General features: G+C 55.7%; 2 protein-coding genes across 5 annotated transcripts in view; one reads left to right on the top strand and one right to left on the bottom strand.

Moving 5' to 3' along the window:
- The window catches only part of MUL1 (mitochondrial E3 ubiquitin protein ligase 1), a 39653-nt gene extending 26081 nt beyond the window's left edge, over positions 1 to 13572 (top strand). For 2 of the 4 annotated variants that reach the window (XM_083375473.1, XM_083375475.1), the window contains 11 exons: positions 6509 to 6554; positions 6923 to 6976; positions 7685 to 7820; positions 8030 to 8122; positions 8353 to 8455; positions 8703 to 8817; positions 8975 to 9152; positions 9663 to 9900; positions 9992 to 10154; positions 10923 to 11114; positions 11726 to 13572. In XM_083375473.1, coding sequence (XP_083231599.1) covers positions 6509 to 6554; positions 6923 to 6976; positions 7685 to 7820; positions 8030 to 8122; positions 8353 to 8455; positions 8703 to 8817; positions 8975 to 9152; positions 9663 to 9900; positions 9992 to 10154; positions 10923 to 11114; positions 11726 to 11787 — 1380 coding nt within the window. In that variant the 3' untranslated portion in view covers positions 11788 to 13572. Of the gene's footprint in view, positions 1 to 5285; positions 5414 to 6508; positions 6555 to 6922; positions 6977 to 7684; positions 7821 to 8029; positions 8123 to 8352; positions 8456 to 8702; positions 8818 to 8974; positions 9153 to 9662; positions 9901 to 9991; positions 10155 to 10922; positions 11115 to 11725 lie in introns of those variants that run through there. The other 2 variants (XM_083375474.1, XM_083375477.1) reach the window with 2 other exon arrangements.
- A 158-nt stretch (positions 13573 to 13730) lies between these two features.
- On the bottom strand, positions 13731 to 17399 carry UBXN10 (UBX domain protein 10). The gene is made up of 3 exons (XM_083375502.1): positions 17348 to 17399; positions 16672 to 16786; positions 13731 to 16371 (listed from the first exon to the last, which is right to left on the bottom strand). The coding sequence occupies exon 3, from the start codon at positions 16354 to 16356 to the stop codon at positions 15502 to 15504; it is 855 nt and encodes a 284-aa protein (XP_083231628.1). The 5' UTR covers positions 16357 to 16371; positions 16672 to 16786; positions 17348 to 17399; the 3' UTR covers positions 13731 to 15501.
- Positions 17400 to 17405: the final 6 nt, after the last annotated feature.

Genomic DNA, 17405 nt, shown 5'->3' with positions numbered 1-17405 from the left:
TAAGCAAAGCTGCAAGGTTTGATTAGCTGCTGAATTACAGGATCAGGGTTTTACCGCAGGGAGGCCACCACAGCGCATTTGGCTGAAGAGGGGAGGAAAAGCATCTGTCTGTTTTCCCTTTGTGGGTCCTAATTGATTGGCAGGACTGAGAGACGAGGGGAGTCTCCTGAGTGGGGAGCCTCGCCCTCCATTTTGAAAACCACAAAGGATGCTTCAGACACAACTGTGTTTGGCACCTTGAAAAAAGTGTGTGATTTACCTCAGAATTGTGGGCTTTTCTGCTGACTTGCACCAGTTCATTTAATGACTGCTCAAAGTTGCATCAGCACTGAAAAAAGTGACTTGTGACCAGTTTTCATTCTTACAACCATTGTAGCATCCCTCATGGTCGTGTGATCAAAATTCAGTTATGCTTAGTGACCGACTCATGACGGTCGCAGTGTTTTGGGGGGGGGGGCTTACGTGATCCCCTTTTGCGACCTTCTGACAAGCAGAGTCAATGGGGAAGCCAGATTCACTTAACAACCATGTGACTCACTTAACACCTGCGGCGGTTCATTTAACAGAAGATAGATGCTGGTGCACTAATTGTGTCTGTCGTTGTGTCCACGAGCTCTGCCTATCAAAATCAGAACTCCTGTATGAATCCGCGATTCCTCTTCTGATACAAAGTAAGAGGCAATCTTATTTATTTATTTATCAATGCTCCGAGGCATTGCGAGCACACGAGCGCAACTTGCCGGGTGTTGCTTTCTCCCTTCTGCAGCTTCCCCAAACCTTCCCGGAACGGTCCCCGCCTTAGGGGCGAAGGGATTCCGGAACCCAAGAGGGTCGCTTTCCAAAGAGGCTTCCGAAGGGGGTAGGGGGGCAAAGACCTGCCACCTCCAGCCTGCCCAAGATCCCCCCTGGCAGCAGAAGCCCCCGCCCTCCGCAAAGGGGTCGGGTGGGGACCCAGAGAGATCTTGAACGGATCAGGGCAGGCGCGCAAGTTTGCGGGGCTTCGGGTGAAAACAGGGCTCTGCTGCAAAAGACAGCGAGGAGCCGCTCTCTTGGCGCGGGGCGACCCCCACCTGAAGAAGGGGCCGCTGCTGGGTTCAGCCCAAGCGCCCCCCCGATTCCTTCTCTCCGGAGGTGAGGAGGGGGCCCCATCTTCAGCTCCCTCGCAGCCTCCGAAGCTGCCGCTGTTCCTTGCAAACACAGTCCGCCGCCCCCCTCCCCCATTTACACACGCAGAGCCACAACTGTAGCTGCGGGGGGGGGGGGATGTTGTGTCTGAAAGCAGCAGGAGACCTGGAGCTAAAGTGGGGGGGGGGCTCTCTCCCTTTCTATCTTTCTCCCTCCCCGACTTGTCCCAGACTCAGCGCGGGGCGTCAAACGAAAATCGGGCGCTGTTCTGGGGCAGGAGACAGTCCCCGCACAGAGGCAGTGGCGGGGGGGGGGGAGCCGGCAGACGGGACGGAAAAACAAACCGGGAGCGACGGCGGGCGGGCTGCTCTTACCTGGCCGGAGGGGCCGGTCGGGGGTCCAGGAGGGCTGCCCGGCAGGAGCTCCGCAGTCCCCGCCGGCTCTCCTGAACGCGGCGGCGGAGGCAACAGGTGGCCCGCGAGGGGCTGGCCTGGCGGGGGGGGGGGGCTGCTGGCGACCGGGCGGGCGCGTCTCCCCTGCTTGCGGCTCCTCTGCCCGCTTTGCGGAGCGAGCGAGAGAGGGAGAGCTCGGCTGGCCGTCGGGAAGGACACGCGCGCACGCACCCGCAGGCGGGCCCAAAGCGGGTCGCATCCGCGCGAGGAGCCCCCCCTTCCCGCACCGACCTCCGCGTGGCTCGGGCCGGCGTCCGCCGTGCCTCCGCAGTGCTTCAATAGGAGCCCGGAGGGGAACCAGCACGCCCCTCCCCTCCATTTGGGGGCCGCCAGGTGGGACGCCCCCTCCCCTCCCTTTCGGTTCCTTCCTTCACGCTTTCCAGCCCTCTTTGAGCGGTTTACAGAGTCACCCTCTGGCCCCCCAACCGTCTAGGTCCCCGTTTTACCTGCCTGGGAAGGATGGAAGGCTGAGTCAACCTTGAGCAGGTTAGGATGGAACTCCTGGCTGCGGGCAGTCATCCTGCAATACTGCATTCTGCCACCAGGGCTCCCTCTGATGAGAGCCGGCTGGACCCTTCGGGGTCCTTGCAAACTACTAGGGAGCGATGGACAGCCCCGGGAGGACAGGAACCCCAAAAGGAGGGAAACCGCTTCTGAAGAAATCAGCCCTCCGGGAAGGCCAGGGGAGCAGGTGGGAGAGGAGAGCAGCCCCCCTACTCAAGAGCCCTGATCCAGGTCCAAGGGGGGGCCCAGCTGAGAAGTAACGGGCAGGAGTCCGAAGGAGAACTTTTAATGGACCTTGAAATTCTTTCTGGGGAGAAGGGGCGGAAAGATGCACCCCAGACGAATGAGGGGGGCCCCCTGCCTTTCTAATCCTACGTGGCTTCTTTGGAAATTTTTAATAGCCTTTAATAACTTCCTGATCGAGTGCCATAGGGATATTTGCTTGTCCGTCAGCCGTCACAATTGAGAGGAGCAAAGTCCCCTGTCAGTTTGGATCCCTCCCTGCTTCCCGTCTGTGGGAAGGTCTCCTGAGACAGCAAGGGGTCATTCTTGCGACTGGAGGAGAGCAAGTGAAGGACGGAGACATCACATCGGACAGGACACGGATGTCCTTGGCGCCCAGCCCAGCTCATCCAGTGAGATCATGATTGTAGTAGATGACACCTCCAAGGGGAAAAAATACCTCAAACTTTGGTGTCACACTCTTTCACAGCTTGATTCCTGTTCCCATCATCCCCGACTCTGCTGACAGTTGAAGTCTACCCATTATAAAGTGCCCAAGGTTGAGAAACACTGATCTAGGGTCAAATGTTGGGGAACGGCCATTTTATCCATAGCCTTAGCCATAATTGTTTGCAATGTATCCAAACTATGAAGATATTTTTTAAATAAAGCTTTAGTAGTTCAAGATGGACAAAAAGCATGTAGGCTTGGGAAGGGCAGGAAAAAGAGATGGTTGCCTAGAAGGGACCCATTTGAGTCCTCTCTACCTTCTCACATCAATGTTTGGGGGTCTAACTTCTAATTCTAACTTCAACAACTCTGATAATAGAGGAACTCAAAGCTTAGCTCATCAATGACCAAACATAATGAAAAAATTGCAGTTTGGGTGTGAGGCGCACATATAATTCAGCTCAGCAAAAGCTGCTTAAACTAGCATTGGCCTGATCCCCACATTGTTGGCTTAATTGCAGCTTGTCAGATAAACTGGAGCTGGCTGCCTTCATCCTAAGCCCTAAACGGTGGCTTTCAGATTTTGACAGGAGAGTCTGCCCACTGCATTATGACCAAAGCATAAACAACATCATAAATCAGGGTAAGGGTGTTTGGAAGACAGTTGCCCTGTTCCTTCTTTAAGTAGAAACATAATGAGGTTCTCTTTATTATCCCACTTTGTTTCTCCAGCCATCTGGCTGTCCTCCTCCAGGGCAAACGCCAGAGAAGGAAGACACCTCCGAGATTTAAGTGACAGAAAAGGTTATTTGAAGAATAACCGCCCCCCCCCCCAGGAGAAAAAGCAGTATTTTTCAATCTGGACAACTTTTAAGATGAGTGGACTTCAACTCCCAAAATCCCCCAGCCAGCATGGGTGGACTTCAATGCCCAAAATGCTGAGCAATGTCCAAACTGAGAATCCTTGAGGGCCCTTGGTGCTCTCTGAGCTTGGCGGTTTCCTAGCAGACTTTTCATGACCCATAATGAGTGCTAGTAATAATGTTATCTAGTTTGGGTCATAAAACATCTGCAAAGAAAACCCCAAGCTCAGAGAGTACCCAGGACCCCTCTTTTCAACCCTGAGCTACAAATAAAGGTTCCCCTTTATGGGAATCTAGTGCAGTGTTTGAGGACAGACTCCTGGGTTAGTTTTTCAGTGGCTGGGTTGGCCTACTCTGAAGCCCAAATCCAGGTTAACAGAACCCCATCCACATGATGCCCAGTGCCTAAATTTGTGCCTGCTTCACACCACGTGCCAAGATCCTGGCTGGGATTTAGCAAGATATTGACCCCAAAAGCCCTCGAACCATTTGAGCTATGTAGTGTGCTCTGTGAACACAATTCAAGCGGTTCACTTTTGGCTGGAGAAATTGAGCAAATGCAGGAAACTCTGAATGAACTGGGGTCCAGATGGTTGTGGGAAAACAAGCAAGCAAGCAGGTTTCCCAGCAATCGAGCAAGCATTGCACCCCATTCAAGGTGCATCTCAGCGGGCATTTTCCTATTTTCCCTTTGTCAGGTCCGATCCGGCTGGCCGCAGCTATTTCCCCAGCTCCTGTGTGTGTGTGTGTGGCTCAGCACCCACGCCGGCTCGACTGCCCGTTGCCATGGCAAAGGCTATGATGTCACCGTAGGAAAGCGAGATGATGAGACGGCGGGCCCCCAAAGTGGATCCTGGCACAAAGGGGTCAGCACAGGAGAAGAGGGGGCAGATGAGAGGGAAGGGGGGAGGGTGGTTAAGCCGGGGGTGGTTGGGGGGGAAGGCAGAGAGGCGATGCAGAGCGGCCATCCTGCCCAGCAGCAAATTCCCATCAGGCTGGCAGGAGGGAGAAGAGGGTCATGGCCAGGAGGGAGAGAGGCCTTTTGCATGATGGCGCATGCTGGCCTCAGCCACGGAAGGGGGGAAACCCAGAGGATTTGCCCAGTGCCCCCACCAGCTGAGGTTCACCCTGCTTGGTGCAGTGCTTCTCAACACCCCCACACACACCGCGAGTTCCAGCCTGCCCACCCCTGGGGTGTTCTGAGTTCAAGTCTTCCCAGCTGGCAAGCTTGCAAGAGGCAGTCCTCGTGGGTAAGGAGGTGTGCCAGCCGCTTGTCAGCCCACCTCCTCTAATTGGGGTCAGTTGCCTCCTTGCAAAGGAGCCTTGCAGGCGGACGGAGAGGAAGACCTCCAGACCCCCGGCTGGGCATTGCAACGGCGGGCAGGGCAGCCTCTCCCCCCCCTCTCGTAGCAGCCTGGAGAAAGAATGGAAGAAAGGACAAAACCGCGACGGGTTTACATTTCTCTCGCATTGCATTTAATTTTGAGAAAATTGCGCATGCGCGCTCGGCCCGCCAGTGGAACCTTCGAAAGGAGAAAAAAAAAGGAAGGAAAGGGGCGGGACGGGGCGGGTCAAGGCGCTTCCGGAACGTCCGGCGTGCCGCCGCCGGCCCCCGCCCGGAATCCTTTCTGGGTGCACGCGGAGCGCCCCGCCCTTCCTGCCGCGCCTGCGCAGAGCCGGCGGCCTCCCTGGGGCTGCAGCGTGAGGCCGAGCGTTCCCTTCGTCTCTGGGGAGAGGATGGCGACCGACTCGTGGGCGCTGGCGGTGGATGAGCAGGAGGCGGCCGCCGCGGCCTCGGTGAGAGACGCCGGACGGAGAGGTTGGGCGGGCCGGGGCGCGCGTGTGTACGCGTGAATGGGTCCCCCCCTGCCGGGGAGAGAGTTGCCCTCTGCTGGGGGGGGGGGCGCTCAAAAAGCAGGAAAAAGAAAAGCCGCCTTGGAACGAGGGCTGAAAAGAACCCTCGAAACCCACAAACACACCTGGCTTGCCGTGAGAAGTTGCGGTTGCAGTCCCGAGTGGGGAGGGGGTGCTCCTTATGTCTGCGCGAATTTGGTGTCTGGTTATATTGATGTGATTTTGAACGGTGCGTGTGAAGTTCTCTTTTAGAGTCTGTGTGTGTGTGTGTGTGTATGTACGCGCACATGTATATACACAGAAACATACGTGCGTGTATACACACACACACACATATATATATTATGTAGAATATTCATTTGTGTTATATAATTATAATTGTGTAGAATATAAATATTTATATTTATATAAACCTAAACAACAGAATGATTTAGATATAGGTAATATAAACAGTCTACATGTGTTCTGTCCGTCAGCTATGTTTTCCTCCTCTTGGTAACCGATCTCCGTCCAGGTCCCCTTCCTTAACTCTCTGCCATTAGTATTTCTGCTTAAGTGACTTTCTGAAGGCGGCCTAAGAACTCTCCAGGCCATAAAGTGGTTTTCACAGCAGCCAAGCCGTTGTCCGTCCTTTGGGCTCCTTGTCTGCCGTGGTGCCATTCCTGCCTCTGATCTGGGAGTCCCAAAGGGCTGTTGTGACCAGCAAATGTTGTAGCTTTCTCCTTTTCAAGAAAGGAGGGCTTATTACAGTGTTTCTCAACCTTGGCAACTTGAAGATGTGTGGGAGGGGCCCCTTCAACTCTCAGAATCTCCCGTCCTGTCTTGGCTGGCTGGAGAATTCTGGGAGCTCAAGTCCGCCCATCTTCAAGTTTCCAAGGCTGAGAATCCTGGGGTTATCAGTTACCCAACGTGCTCATAGGAACTTAAAATCCTTTAAAGAGCTACAGCCATTAAGATTTTAATTTTTCACCCTAAACAATAGGATGGGCTGAGAAGCCCCGATTTGTACTCAGAATCTCTCTGATTTCTTCCTTTCAGCTGAGCAACTTACACCTGAAGGAGAACCTCAAGCCAGATGCCAACGGTGGGTGTAGCCGTGATTCCCGAGGTGGAGCTGTTCCCTGTAACTGTCACAGACAACCTGGAGTCTTTTCTTTCTTCTTACCAGTTGCACCCACGCTCCCCCCACTTTTAGGAGTGAAATTACATCCTCACTCCTAGGAAGCCAACCTGTCAAAACGGAGCCAAAGGCTCTTGTGGCATCTAAGCACTAAGGCAGGGGTAGGCAAACGTGGCTCTTTTATGACTCGTGGACTTCAACTCCCAGAATTCCCCAGCCAGCCTTCTGCATTGTGCAGGAGAACTTATAAAACCATCCACGAGAGGTGGTTCTCCGACCCCTCTTAGCTAACCTATCTTGGTGGTGCTACAAATGATGGTTTGTTCCAACAGGAGCCGTTGTCAAGACAAGGGACAGTGCAGAGAAGACGGAAGAAGACGAAAAAGGTAGCATATGCCTAATTTACCTGGTTCAGGAAGTACCAAACCAGGGGCTGTTGCTGTGCAGGAAAGCCCCAGGTCCCGACCTCGTCCCCCTTTCCAAGAAGGGCTGTTTGGAGGGGGGGCAGTTAAGACCCTCCTCTTCTTGGCAGGGCTGGGCTGCCGAGTGCCCAGCTTTGTAATGTCCGGAGGGAAAGCCAAGCCCACTCAGCGTTCTGTCTTCGGTGCCAGCTGTTTGCCATCTGCTGGTTCTATCCTCAAGCGCTGGGACACCCGGTCTTCGGCTGGAGGCCCTCTAGGTGGCTTTTGTATGTGGGACAGGTGGCAGGCCGTAGTTTTAGGACAGGAAGTGCCAAAAACGGAGAAGAATTACCTTCCTTGTGGGCATCTTAGCGGTCTGACTGTCACAGGTGTGTTCTGCCAGGAGATTGTGGTTAAAATCTTGGTGGCAGAGTGGTTACAGTGCAGTATTGCAGGCAGTCTCTGCCGACAGCCAGCAGTTCGATCCTGACCGGCTCAAGGTTGACTCTGCCTTCCGTCCTGAAGTCGGTAAAATGACCCAGATTATTGGGGGGCGACAGGCTGACTCTGTAAACCGCTTGGAGTGGGGGGCTGTAAAAGCACCGTGAAGCGTCATATAAGTTTAAGGTTCTTGCTAAAAATGAAAGGGGGTGTTCATGCTTTGGTGAACCCCCCTTTCCCATCTGGCCACAGAGGATCGGGCCGCCCAGTCATTGCTGAACAAGCTGATCCGTAGCAATTTGGTGGACAACACGAACCAGGTAGAGGTGCTGCAGAGGGATCCCACGTCACCCCTGTACTCGGTGAAGTCTTTCGAAGAGCTGCGCTTGTAAGTGCCTCCCACTTGACTTTTTGGGAGCTCGTGGTTCCTCATGGTGGGGGGTGAGCATCACTGAGAGAAGGGGCTTTGGTGGCATTGCTACCCTGCATGGGGGGGGGTGTCTCTGTTCTACTCCTGCCCATCAGCCCTGTGAGGGAGAAGCTGGTTCAAAGTCTTTGTAGCGCTGTGTAGACGTCATCTTTGCTCCCCCCACTCAGGAAGCCCCAGCTGCTCCAGGGGGTCTATGCCATGGGCTTCAACAGGCCCTCCAAGATCCAGGAGAACGCCCTGCCCATGATGCTCGCGGAGCCGTAAGTCGTGACGCTCAGGAGGGCTGGAGGGGCAGTGGGGGAGTTTGGCTGGGGAGGGCAGAAGAGGGATCTCCGAAGGGGCCTTTGCTGGAGGTGGGTGAGTTCTCGTTGTGCCCAGATGCTGCCCACGCAAATTGCCCGCTGCCATGAAACTCGGGGAGGGGTGGCCATTCCCTCTGAGCTGCCCAGAGTCCTCCCGTCCTCTGTTCACGGTGTCCACCTATCTACAGCCCACAGAACCTGATTGCCCAGTCCCAGTCCGGCACTGGGAAGACGGCAGCTTTCGTCCTGGCCATGCTCAGCCGGGTGGAACCGGACCACAAGCATCCCCAGGTAGCTGCTGTCACCAGCCTTGACACCGAGGGGCGATGTGGTGAGAGGGTCGCCAAGGGCGATTTGCTCCTGGCAGAAGTTGAGGCAGGGGTCGGCCGCCTCCCCTGAGGTCGGGGGACTTTCTCTCCATAGCCAGCTCCGACCGCTGGGAAGAGACGGGGGAGGGGGATGCGCTGGCAGTGAAAAGAGAGACCGGAGAGAGATTTTTTTTCGTTCTTCTAATTTTCTTCCCTCTTCTCGCCTCCAGTGCCTCTGCCTTTCCCCCACATACGAGTTGGCCCTCCAGACCGGGAAGGTCATCGAACAGATGGGCCAGTTCTACCCTGCGCTGAAGCTGGCCTATGCTGTCCGGGGCAACAAGTGTGAGTATCAGGCTGGTTCTCTCCATTTCCTGGCATCTTGCCGGGATGGATCCGGACACTTTGCCATCAGCGGGGTCCCTCCACTGCGAGAGTGGGGAGGGGCCAGGGGCCAACCTCCCCAAGGGGTCACTTCCTCTTCTCTCCCCCCCCCCAACAGTGGAGCGTGGCCAGAAGATTGCCGAACAGATTGTTATTGGCACGCCAGGCACCGTCCTGGACTGGTGTTCGAAGCTCAAATTCATCGACCCCAAGAAGATCCGGGTATTTGTTCTAGACGAGGCCGACGTCATGATCGCCACCCAGGGGCACCAGGACCAGAGCATCCGCATCCAGAGGTCAGGGAGGGCCACAGTTTTCTGACTTGGTATTCTCCAGCAGAAAGGGAGCTAAATGTCCATGGATTCCTAGGCCTTTTTCTCCTATCCCTTTATCCATCTCCTTTAAAATAATTTTGTTTATGTATTTATTAAGACAACTTGGGTATGCAGGAAATAAATACACTTCATGGGAAGGGAGGAAGTTGTCCAGGAAGAAACCCCCCCAAAAATTCTTGAGGGGAGCAGGTGTGGCCTCTTTCCTTTGGGTGGCAGCCGGAGGAGGCTGTGGAAGCGTGGTGGGAACTGGGTTAAATGGAGGCAGCGAGGAGGAAGGTCTGTGGGACCTCTGGAGGCCCCAAGCGTGATGATTGCTGAGGGTCAGGCTGCCTTGTGCGGAGCAAGGAGATTGAACCTCCTTGTGTGGAGACAGTCTACCTGTATAGTTGGCAGAAGCAGAAAGCTGTTTCCAGGAGGATTTTCAAAGGCAGGGTGGTGGATCCAAAGTTCTGGCTGTTTCTCTCTCCCCAGGATGCTTCCCCGCGATTGCCAGATGCTGCTCTTCTCGGCCACCTTTGAGGACTCGGTGTGGAAGTTTGCCCAGAAGGTGGTTCCTGACCCCAACATCATCAAGCTGAAGAGGGAGGAGGAGACGCTGGACACCATTAAGCAGTACTACGTCCTCTGCAGCAGCCGGGAGGAGAAGTTCCAGGCCCTCTGCAACATCTACGGAGCCATCACCATCGCCCAGGCCATGATCTTCTGCCACGTGAGGGCCGGGCCGGGTGTGGGGGGGGTGGCACCCCAGCCCCGCCCCTCCCGCAGGCCCCCCCTGGCTCGCTGACCCTTCCCTCCCGCAGACTCGCAAGACAGCCGGCTGGCTGGCGGGGGAGCTGTCCAAGGAAGGCCACCAGGTCGCCCTCTTGAGCGGGGAGATGATGGTGGAGCAGCGGGCGGCCGTGATCGAACGCTTCAGAGAGGGCAAGGAGAAGGTCCTGGTGACCACCAATGTCTGTGCCCGAGGTGAGTCCAGAAGGACGGAGCTGGAAGGGGCCCAGGAGGTCTTCTAGTCTGGCCCTCTGCCTCGAGCAGAAGACCCTGTGTCAAGCGGCTCTCCGCCGGTCTCTTCCTAAAAAAAACCCCAGTGCCGCCGGAGCATCCAGAAGTTCTCGCCTCTCTTCCTGATGATTGAGGTGCCCTTTTGGCTCTTGGCTTCTGAATTTGGGCAATGGGCTCTGCAGGGTTACAGTCCTCATGGAAGGAACGCTTGTTTAGCGACCGTCCAAAGTGACAGTGGCCCTGAAAGGAGATGGCTTGGGACCAGCGCTGCCCTTAAGCTCCCTGTAGAGTGTCCTTGTGGTGATGGGACCTGGGCTGGGGCGCTCGGCCACTGTCTCGCATTTACGGCGGTCATTGGATTGGCGGCCTTCCTAGCCAGCTTCCAACAGAGTCAGTAGGGAATCTTGCAAGTTGCGGCGATGCCTTGCTTAACAACTGCAGTGGTTCAGTGAAGAAGCGCAGCAAGGCGGTTGTAAAATCCTCTGCTGTCACCTGATGTCTCGCTTAACGACCACACCACTTAACAATGGAGGTTGTGCTCCTTGTCGTAAGTGGAGGGTTGCCTGCAAAGCGATTGTGGTCTCCTCCTCCGGTGGCTCTTAGAAAAAGCCAGTCAGTCCAGTTTACATTGTGTTGTGACGTGTCTTGAGCTACGCAGTGTTGTGGAGCATGGGGTCATCTGTTCAGCTGGTGGAGAGGCTTAAATACCGCCATGACAAACTTCCTCCCCAGGCATAGACGTGGAGCAGGTCTCTGTGGTAATAAACTTCGACCTCCCGGTGGACAAAGACGGCAACCCGGACAACGAGACCTACCTGCACCGCATTGGCCGCACGGGGCGCTTCGGCAAGCGGGGGCTGGCCGTCAACATGGTGGACAGCAAGCACAGCATGAACATCCTCAACCGGATCCAGGAACATTTCAGTGAGTCCCCCAAACCTGGGCTTGGCCTCCCGGTGGGGCAAGACCAAGCGAACGTCCTCCTGCCTTGGACAAGAAGCCAGCTGAGGGACGCGGGGCTGGTCCCTCCCTCTCCCCTCCAGCCAAGGAGGGGGCCATCCTGAAAGGTAGCCAGGGAAACTGCACGGGCTTATCCAGGCAGTGGCCAGGAAGTAGCATTAATTCAAAGGCACCTCCCCCCTCCCCCCAAAATTATTACTCTAGGTCAGGGTTCTCCAAACATGGCCTCTTTTAAGACTTGTGGGCTTCAACTCCCAGAGTTCCCCAGCCAGCAGGAATTCTGGGAGTTGCCCACAAGTCTTAAAAGGGGCCAACTTTGGAGACTGCGTGCTCTCTATCCGCTAAATAATTTAATCCAGAATATTATATAATTACGTATTCGGTAGCACATGAAGAAGGCTTCAGGGACTTTTAGGTGTCATCGGCAACTTGGCCTCTGTGGCCTTTGTGAGTTTTCAGAAACTTAAATGTCTCTTTGGGCCACGAATCACCCGAGAATCAAACCGGTTCCTGTTTTACAGACTTCTGAATCTTTCCTGACAATGCTGCTTGTTGTTGTTGTTTTTTTTTTGCAGACAAGAAGATTTATAAATTGGATACAGATGATTTGGATGAGATTGAGAAAATTGCTAACTGAAGGGGGCAGCCAAGGGGACGGGCGTGCCCACCTTCCGCCCCGTGGCTCTCCCACCCAAAATTGGCACACCGTCCCGACGGGCCCATCTCACCAGCCCCGTGCGAAGTGGGGTGTCCCCCATTATCACAAGCGCTGCAGAAATTACCTTAAACCAACAACAATGCGGCTGGACTTTAATTTCCAAATTAGTGCAAACTGGGGAACGGAAGACACGTTTCGCAAAGAAATGTTTACAGTAACTTACTTTTTTCTTTTAGTTTAGCCTTAAGAGTGGGAGAACCTTTTCAATTATGAAAATGATGCCAAAAAAAGTAGCCAATAATTAGAAGGGATTTTAATGCCTGTTTTGTGAAGAGAGAGAGAGGACTAAAAGGAGTATGTGGAAGATTGGACAGACAAATATCTAAAGCTTATGATTTTTTTTCCTCCTTTTACACTTCAAAGGGAGCAAAGGTCCAGGCTAGTTTCGTGATGGGAATGTGTGAAGTGGGCAGAGATTGCCATTTTTACTCAAGGAAAATCACTGTCTTCTGATATTGTTTTCCCCTAGTTGATGGCACGATTGCCCATCTTTCCATTCTTATGCTTTTTCTCCTTCCCGAGAAACTTCGGAGAGCTGCAGTCCCGCGGGTGGCGGGCAAGGGAAGCCAAAGCCTGGGCAGGGTCGCAGAACAGCCTGGTGGGGAAGAAGAGAGCCGATGCTCACCCTGGTCTAGAGGGAAGAACTCTTGTCAGCTCCAAATAGAGACGGGAAGATGTTTTGGTCAGGAGCAGCTCGAAGGGAGGCGTGTTTCTGGGTGCCGTAAGGCTGAGCTAAATCTCTTGTTTTGGGGCCTCCGGAGGAACTCCTGTGGGTTGCAAAGGACGGGTGGGCGGGCATGTTTCTAGCTTCACCTCTGGAGGGTCAGGTGTGTCCCCCGAAGGGCTGAGGAGCGCCAGCTTCCTCATAAGGAGCTCCTGGTTTTAATTGCAGCTTCGTTCCCTGCCTCCCCGCCCACCATTGATGGGCCATCAGGCCTCCGGTGTGCATTTTGGTTGTCTGTGTGTTGCTGGTTGCTACCAAACTGATTTGGCTTCTCAGGCGGGGAAGGGAGGGGGGAGAGATCATGCCTACAATTGCGGTGACCCCAAATGGTGTTCAGTTTGGGGGCAGCCAAGGAGGCTCAGCGGAGGCTGCCGTCTCCTCTGGGTTCTGCCGTGGGGTAATCTCGAGCAGGCGCAGTGAGCACTGGATGATTTCTTTCTCTCTCTCTCTCTCTGGCGCGGTAGAATTAAAAGTGTTTTTATTCAGGCTTTGGTGGGTGGCTGGGTTGGTGGGGGCAGAAGAGCTCCTGGCTTCCTGCTTAATACGGGACCCAAATCGCTTGAGAGTTTTTTTGGGTTTTAATCCCTGCGTTTTAGAGGACTGGATTGCGACTGAGATGGGGATTCTTTTCATGCAAAATATGACGTATGTGCCCTGCTCGTTTTAGAAATGTACCTAAATGTTTAGGATGTTTGTGCACAGCCTGTTCCTCGGTTTCTGTCCACAGCTTTTGGGGGGGGGGGTGAGGTCGGTTTTAAAAAAAACATAGCTGTCCATAGATTTTGTATGCTGGGGCATACTTATTTTTATTCCACAGGAGCTAACAGGCAGATGTGGGCTGTATGTGGCAGGGAGTCTTCGACCCACTCTGGCCACACCAGGTGACCACGTGAGCCGGACGCAGAGGGGGATGGGAGAGGCAGGCAGGGCTGCTTTCCCATGTAGCTTCTCAGCCAGAATAAAGACCGCACGAGACTTGACACCCGGCCTCCGCTTTCTTCCGTGTGATTCGTAGCAGTGGGTCTTCGTGGGGGCGAAGGTGCCCCTTCCCCTCCTCACGGAGGGTACCTGGCCTTCTCAGGCGAGAGCCCGGCCCTCCCTAAAGACTAAAACGTAAGTTTGTTGTCATGGCATTTGCATTTTAATTGGGATAAAATAAACACAGCTGATGCCCGCTAGGTGTTCCTTTGGCCTGTCAGTTTGGGGGTCCCTGGTTGAGCTGCCTGGGAGTCCTGAGCCGTGCTGCTGATGGACTCCCTTCATGCAGCATTTTTATTAATTAAATCTTTACACCACCCATCTTCCTGTGCTCGCTGCATCAGCTGGAAGGGCGACTGAAGCCAGGCATTTGCCGTGGCCCAAAAAATGTGGGTTAAATGCACCTGCCGGTGTCTTCCGTCTGTCCGTGTGCATATTCTCCCTCAGAATATCTTCCATGGGTTTACGTTGACCGAGTTCCCCAACTCAATGCAAAAAAGGGCCATTCCCCTTCCCAGAAAAGGAGTCCCCCCCCTTTTCCCTAGGAAATCCACCTGGGTTTGCCCAAGAGGTTTTTAAAATCGCTTCATGAGGTCTGTGCCAGAGTGGAAAGCATAAAAACCAGCACCTGGTCACGTCAGAATGTTGAAGAAATGAATGGGGTTGTTTCTATCAGCTTCCCCCAACCGGGTGGCCTCCAGGTGGCCACAGTTCCCAGCTACCCAGTTTGACCCAGCAGTGCATGATGCCAGGTAGCCTTGCCTGGTCTCCGTCCCCCAGCAGCTCAAAGGAGGCCAGGCCAAGATACGCTGCCCTCTTCCCGGCACTGACCACCCACCCCCCCGGACCCTGGGAGCAAGCCCTGTGGCCACAGCAGGCTGATATTGGCAAGGGGGCCCAAAGAGCGGCCACTGGGGTGCTCTGCTGAATTGAATCCCCCCCTAGGTCTTAGCTGGACAGGCACCACCACCGCTCAAGGCTTCCAGGCCCTGGCAAAGTCTCCTGCCTCCCAGCGTCCTTTGGCCTGTCTGGGCTAAGAAATCAACGCTCGGAAGGCGGACTGATTTTGGCAAGCTGTCCTCTCTGTTAGCAGGTCTCTCTGTGCAGAATACTGAGAGTTCCAACTCTGCCTGTGGGCAGAGAAATGTTTTTCTTTAAAACATTCAAATACAGTTTGAGGGGGGAAATGGCATTTTGATAACACAAACAGGCCACTCTTAATCAAAGCAGGTTGATTTGTGTGCTCAAAAAGCAGCAGCAGCAGCTCTTCAGAAAAAGCCCCCCCCCCGCCCCTGCCCCCCCCCCCCCAGGCAGAGCTCAAGACTGCGATAGGCAACGCAAACACACATCCACGACGTGTGTTTTGGCATCCAAGCTGCCAGAAGCTCTGGAATTATTGCCAGAAGCAACACTGAATTTCAAATTTACACTGGAAGGAGAGCCCATTCGGGGAGGATCCTTCCAGACTTAATTTGTGCCATAATCTTGTAAAAGAAATTTGATTAAAAATGCAGTAACAGACCTTGGGAAGGCTGAGCGTATTCAAGAGTCTTTACCTATGGAGCAGAAACCTTGGAACGGGGCGTCGGGGGCCCCAGCCTTCCCTCGGACAAGGCCAGTTTCTGTATCTTGTGCGAAAGCCTGCATTCCCCTTCTCCCACCCCCCAAAAGGGTTATCCACACCTTCAACCAGCAAAAGGCACTGGAGGGAGCTCCTGCTGGCCCTGGTTTCCTTCCCACTCTTCTAGGTTCAAATCAGATTGAATCGGGGAAGGGAAGAGAGGAGGAACAGGCCTGAAGACAAAACCCTCAGGGGCCTGACGGAAAAGGCCGCCACCACCCCGCCCCCCTGGAGGGGCCTTGGCTGGGTCTAAAGGAGTGGACGGAGGCTGGGAGGGCCTGGGTTTAATGGGAGGCGCGCACAGTCCTGCTCAGAGCGCCCTCTCCTGCTTGTCCAGCAGAATGCAGAGCACCGACTTGTGGCGGACGGCGCAGTCCTGCAAAGACCGGCTGAGGTCCGAGAAGGTCCTGCGGGGCACTTCCGCCGTCCCGATCCTGCAGCACCGGTAGGCGGCTGCGTTCTTTTGCTCGGCCACGGCGACCACCATCTCCAGGTTGTCTGTGGGCCGGAAGTAGCGCTCAAACCTTTTCCCCGAAGGAGAGCGGATGGCCAGCAGCAGCCGGGGCTCCCCCTCACCGGGCTCCTCCAGACTGAGGGTCAGGGCGGTGGGAGAACTTCCTTCCCTCTCCAAGGCAGGAAAGGGGGACTGGGGGTGCTCCAGCAGGAGAGGTGCAGGCCCCCTCAGCAGAGAAGGATCCTGGGACCTCTGTTCTTCCTCGGCTGCTGCCACTCGGGCACTGGCTGGGAGCTGGCCAGCCTGCTCGGACATCACTTCAGCTGTGCCTGACCTCCGGTCCTTCCTGCCGATGGACGGCAGTACCCGGTACTTGTTGAGGGAAGATGAGGTCCTGGTGGGCACCTGCTGGAGGAGGTCCGGCACTTCGGCCGGGAGCGCCTGGATGGGCTGGGAGGAGGCTGCCCTCCGGCCACTGACCTCTTCCTCCCCAGGGGTGGCAACCGGCTGGGGGCACGATGGCACTTGGTAGGAGTAGGCCCCCAGGCTCTGGGAGTAGCTCAGGCTGGACCGGGTGCGCCCCTTGGCGGACTTTGGCCGGGTGACGTGCATGGTGACGCTGGGGAGTGGCGGCCAGCCGGGAGACTTTGCGATGCCGAAGGGGACCTTCCGTTCAGAAGGTGAGATGGTCAGGGGTGAGGCAGCGGCCATTGCTTTTCAGGAGGCCTGGGAAGGAAGGAAGGAAGGAAGAGAAATAGCACGGACAGGTCAGCCTCTCCAACACAGCATTTTGCAACTCACCTTGCTAGGTCACGTATAAGGCTGGTGTGCCCAGCTCTGCAGCTCAGCACCGCCACCACCTGGGCTTGGCACTTACTGCAATTTTAAATTCCCAACGGTGTGGGCAGTGTTGCCGCCCCGGATTTAACACCACAGACCTAAATATCCCCTCTGAGCGTGAAGCTGCCACTCTCTCCTTGCCAGGTGGGAGGAAGCGGGCAAAGGGAAGGGAGGAGGGCAGCCCACCTGCCAAAGATGCTCCATGGGCTCCGGACGACTGGCAGCTCTGGGCATGAGGAGGGCCGTCAGTCCAGGAGGGTCTCTGCTGCAGCCACGGCCGGGCAGTCGCTGGTGTTGCAGCCTAGAAAGGGAGGAGAGACGTTGCGGGCCTGGGGGGGAGGACAAGGGGGGGTCCTGAGAAACGCCCACCAGGAGGGTCAGAGCCGGCCACACCAGGCCACGGTCCACTCTACAAGCCAAGATTGCCCTTTGGCTGGTGGGGGATGACCGCTGGGGGGGGGGACTGGAGGGTGGCGGGGCTGCCATCGAGGCCCTTGGGAGGGGCAGGCAGGCTCACCGCCCCCCTTTCCTCTCCCAACAGCCCTGCCAGGTAGGCCAAACGAGAAGGGTGGGTTTCCCCTCTTCCTTCCCCCCCCACAACCCAGGCCCTGTCCCGTGACTTCAGGCCCCATTGTTCCCAGCCTGGCCCGCCCGTCCTCCCCCGCTAGACTATTTACCCCAACCCTTCCCCACGCCCCGCAGCTTTCGTATGGTCCTAGCCGTCCGGAAAATCACGGTCCCCATCATCCCCAGCCCCTGTGCCCATCGTCCAAGCGAGCTCGGTTTGATCGAGCCCCCGTGGTTCCCCGCCGTGGCTGGGGACGATGGGGACGGCAGAGGAAGGGCGGCGCCCCCGCCTCACCTGGCCGCGGCTCCATCCAGCAGCCCCGCGCGCGGGCGGGCCCTTCTCGGCGGTAAAC

This window comes from Vipera ursinii, assembly GCF_947247035.1.
Source record: "Vipera ursinii genome assembly, chromosome: 17".
Taxonomy (NCBI): Eukaryota; Metazoa; Chordata; class Lepidosauria; order Squamata; family Viperidae; genus Vipera; species Vipera ursinii.
This window is presented reverse-complemented; position numbering and strand designations above follow the sequence as displayed.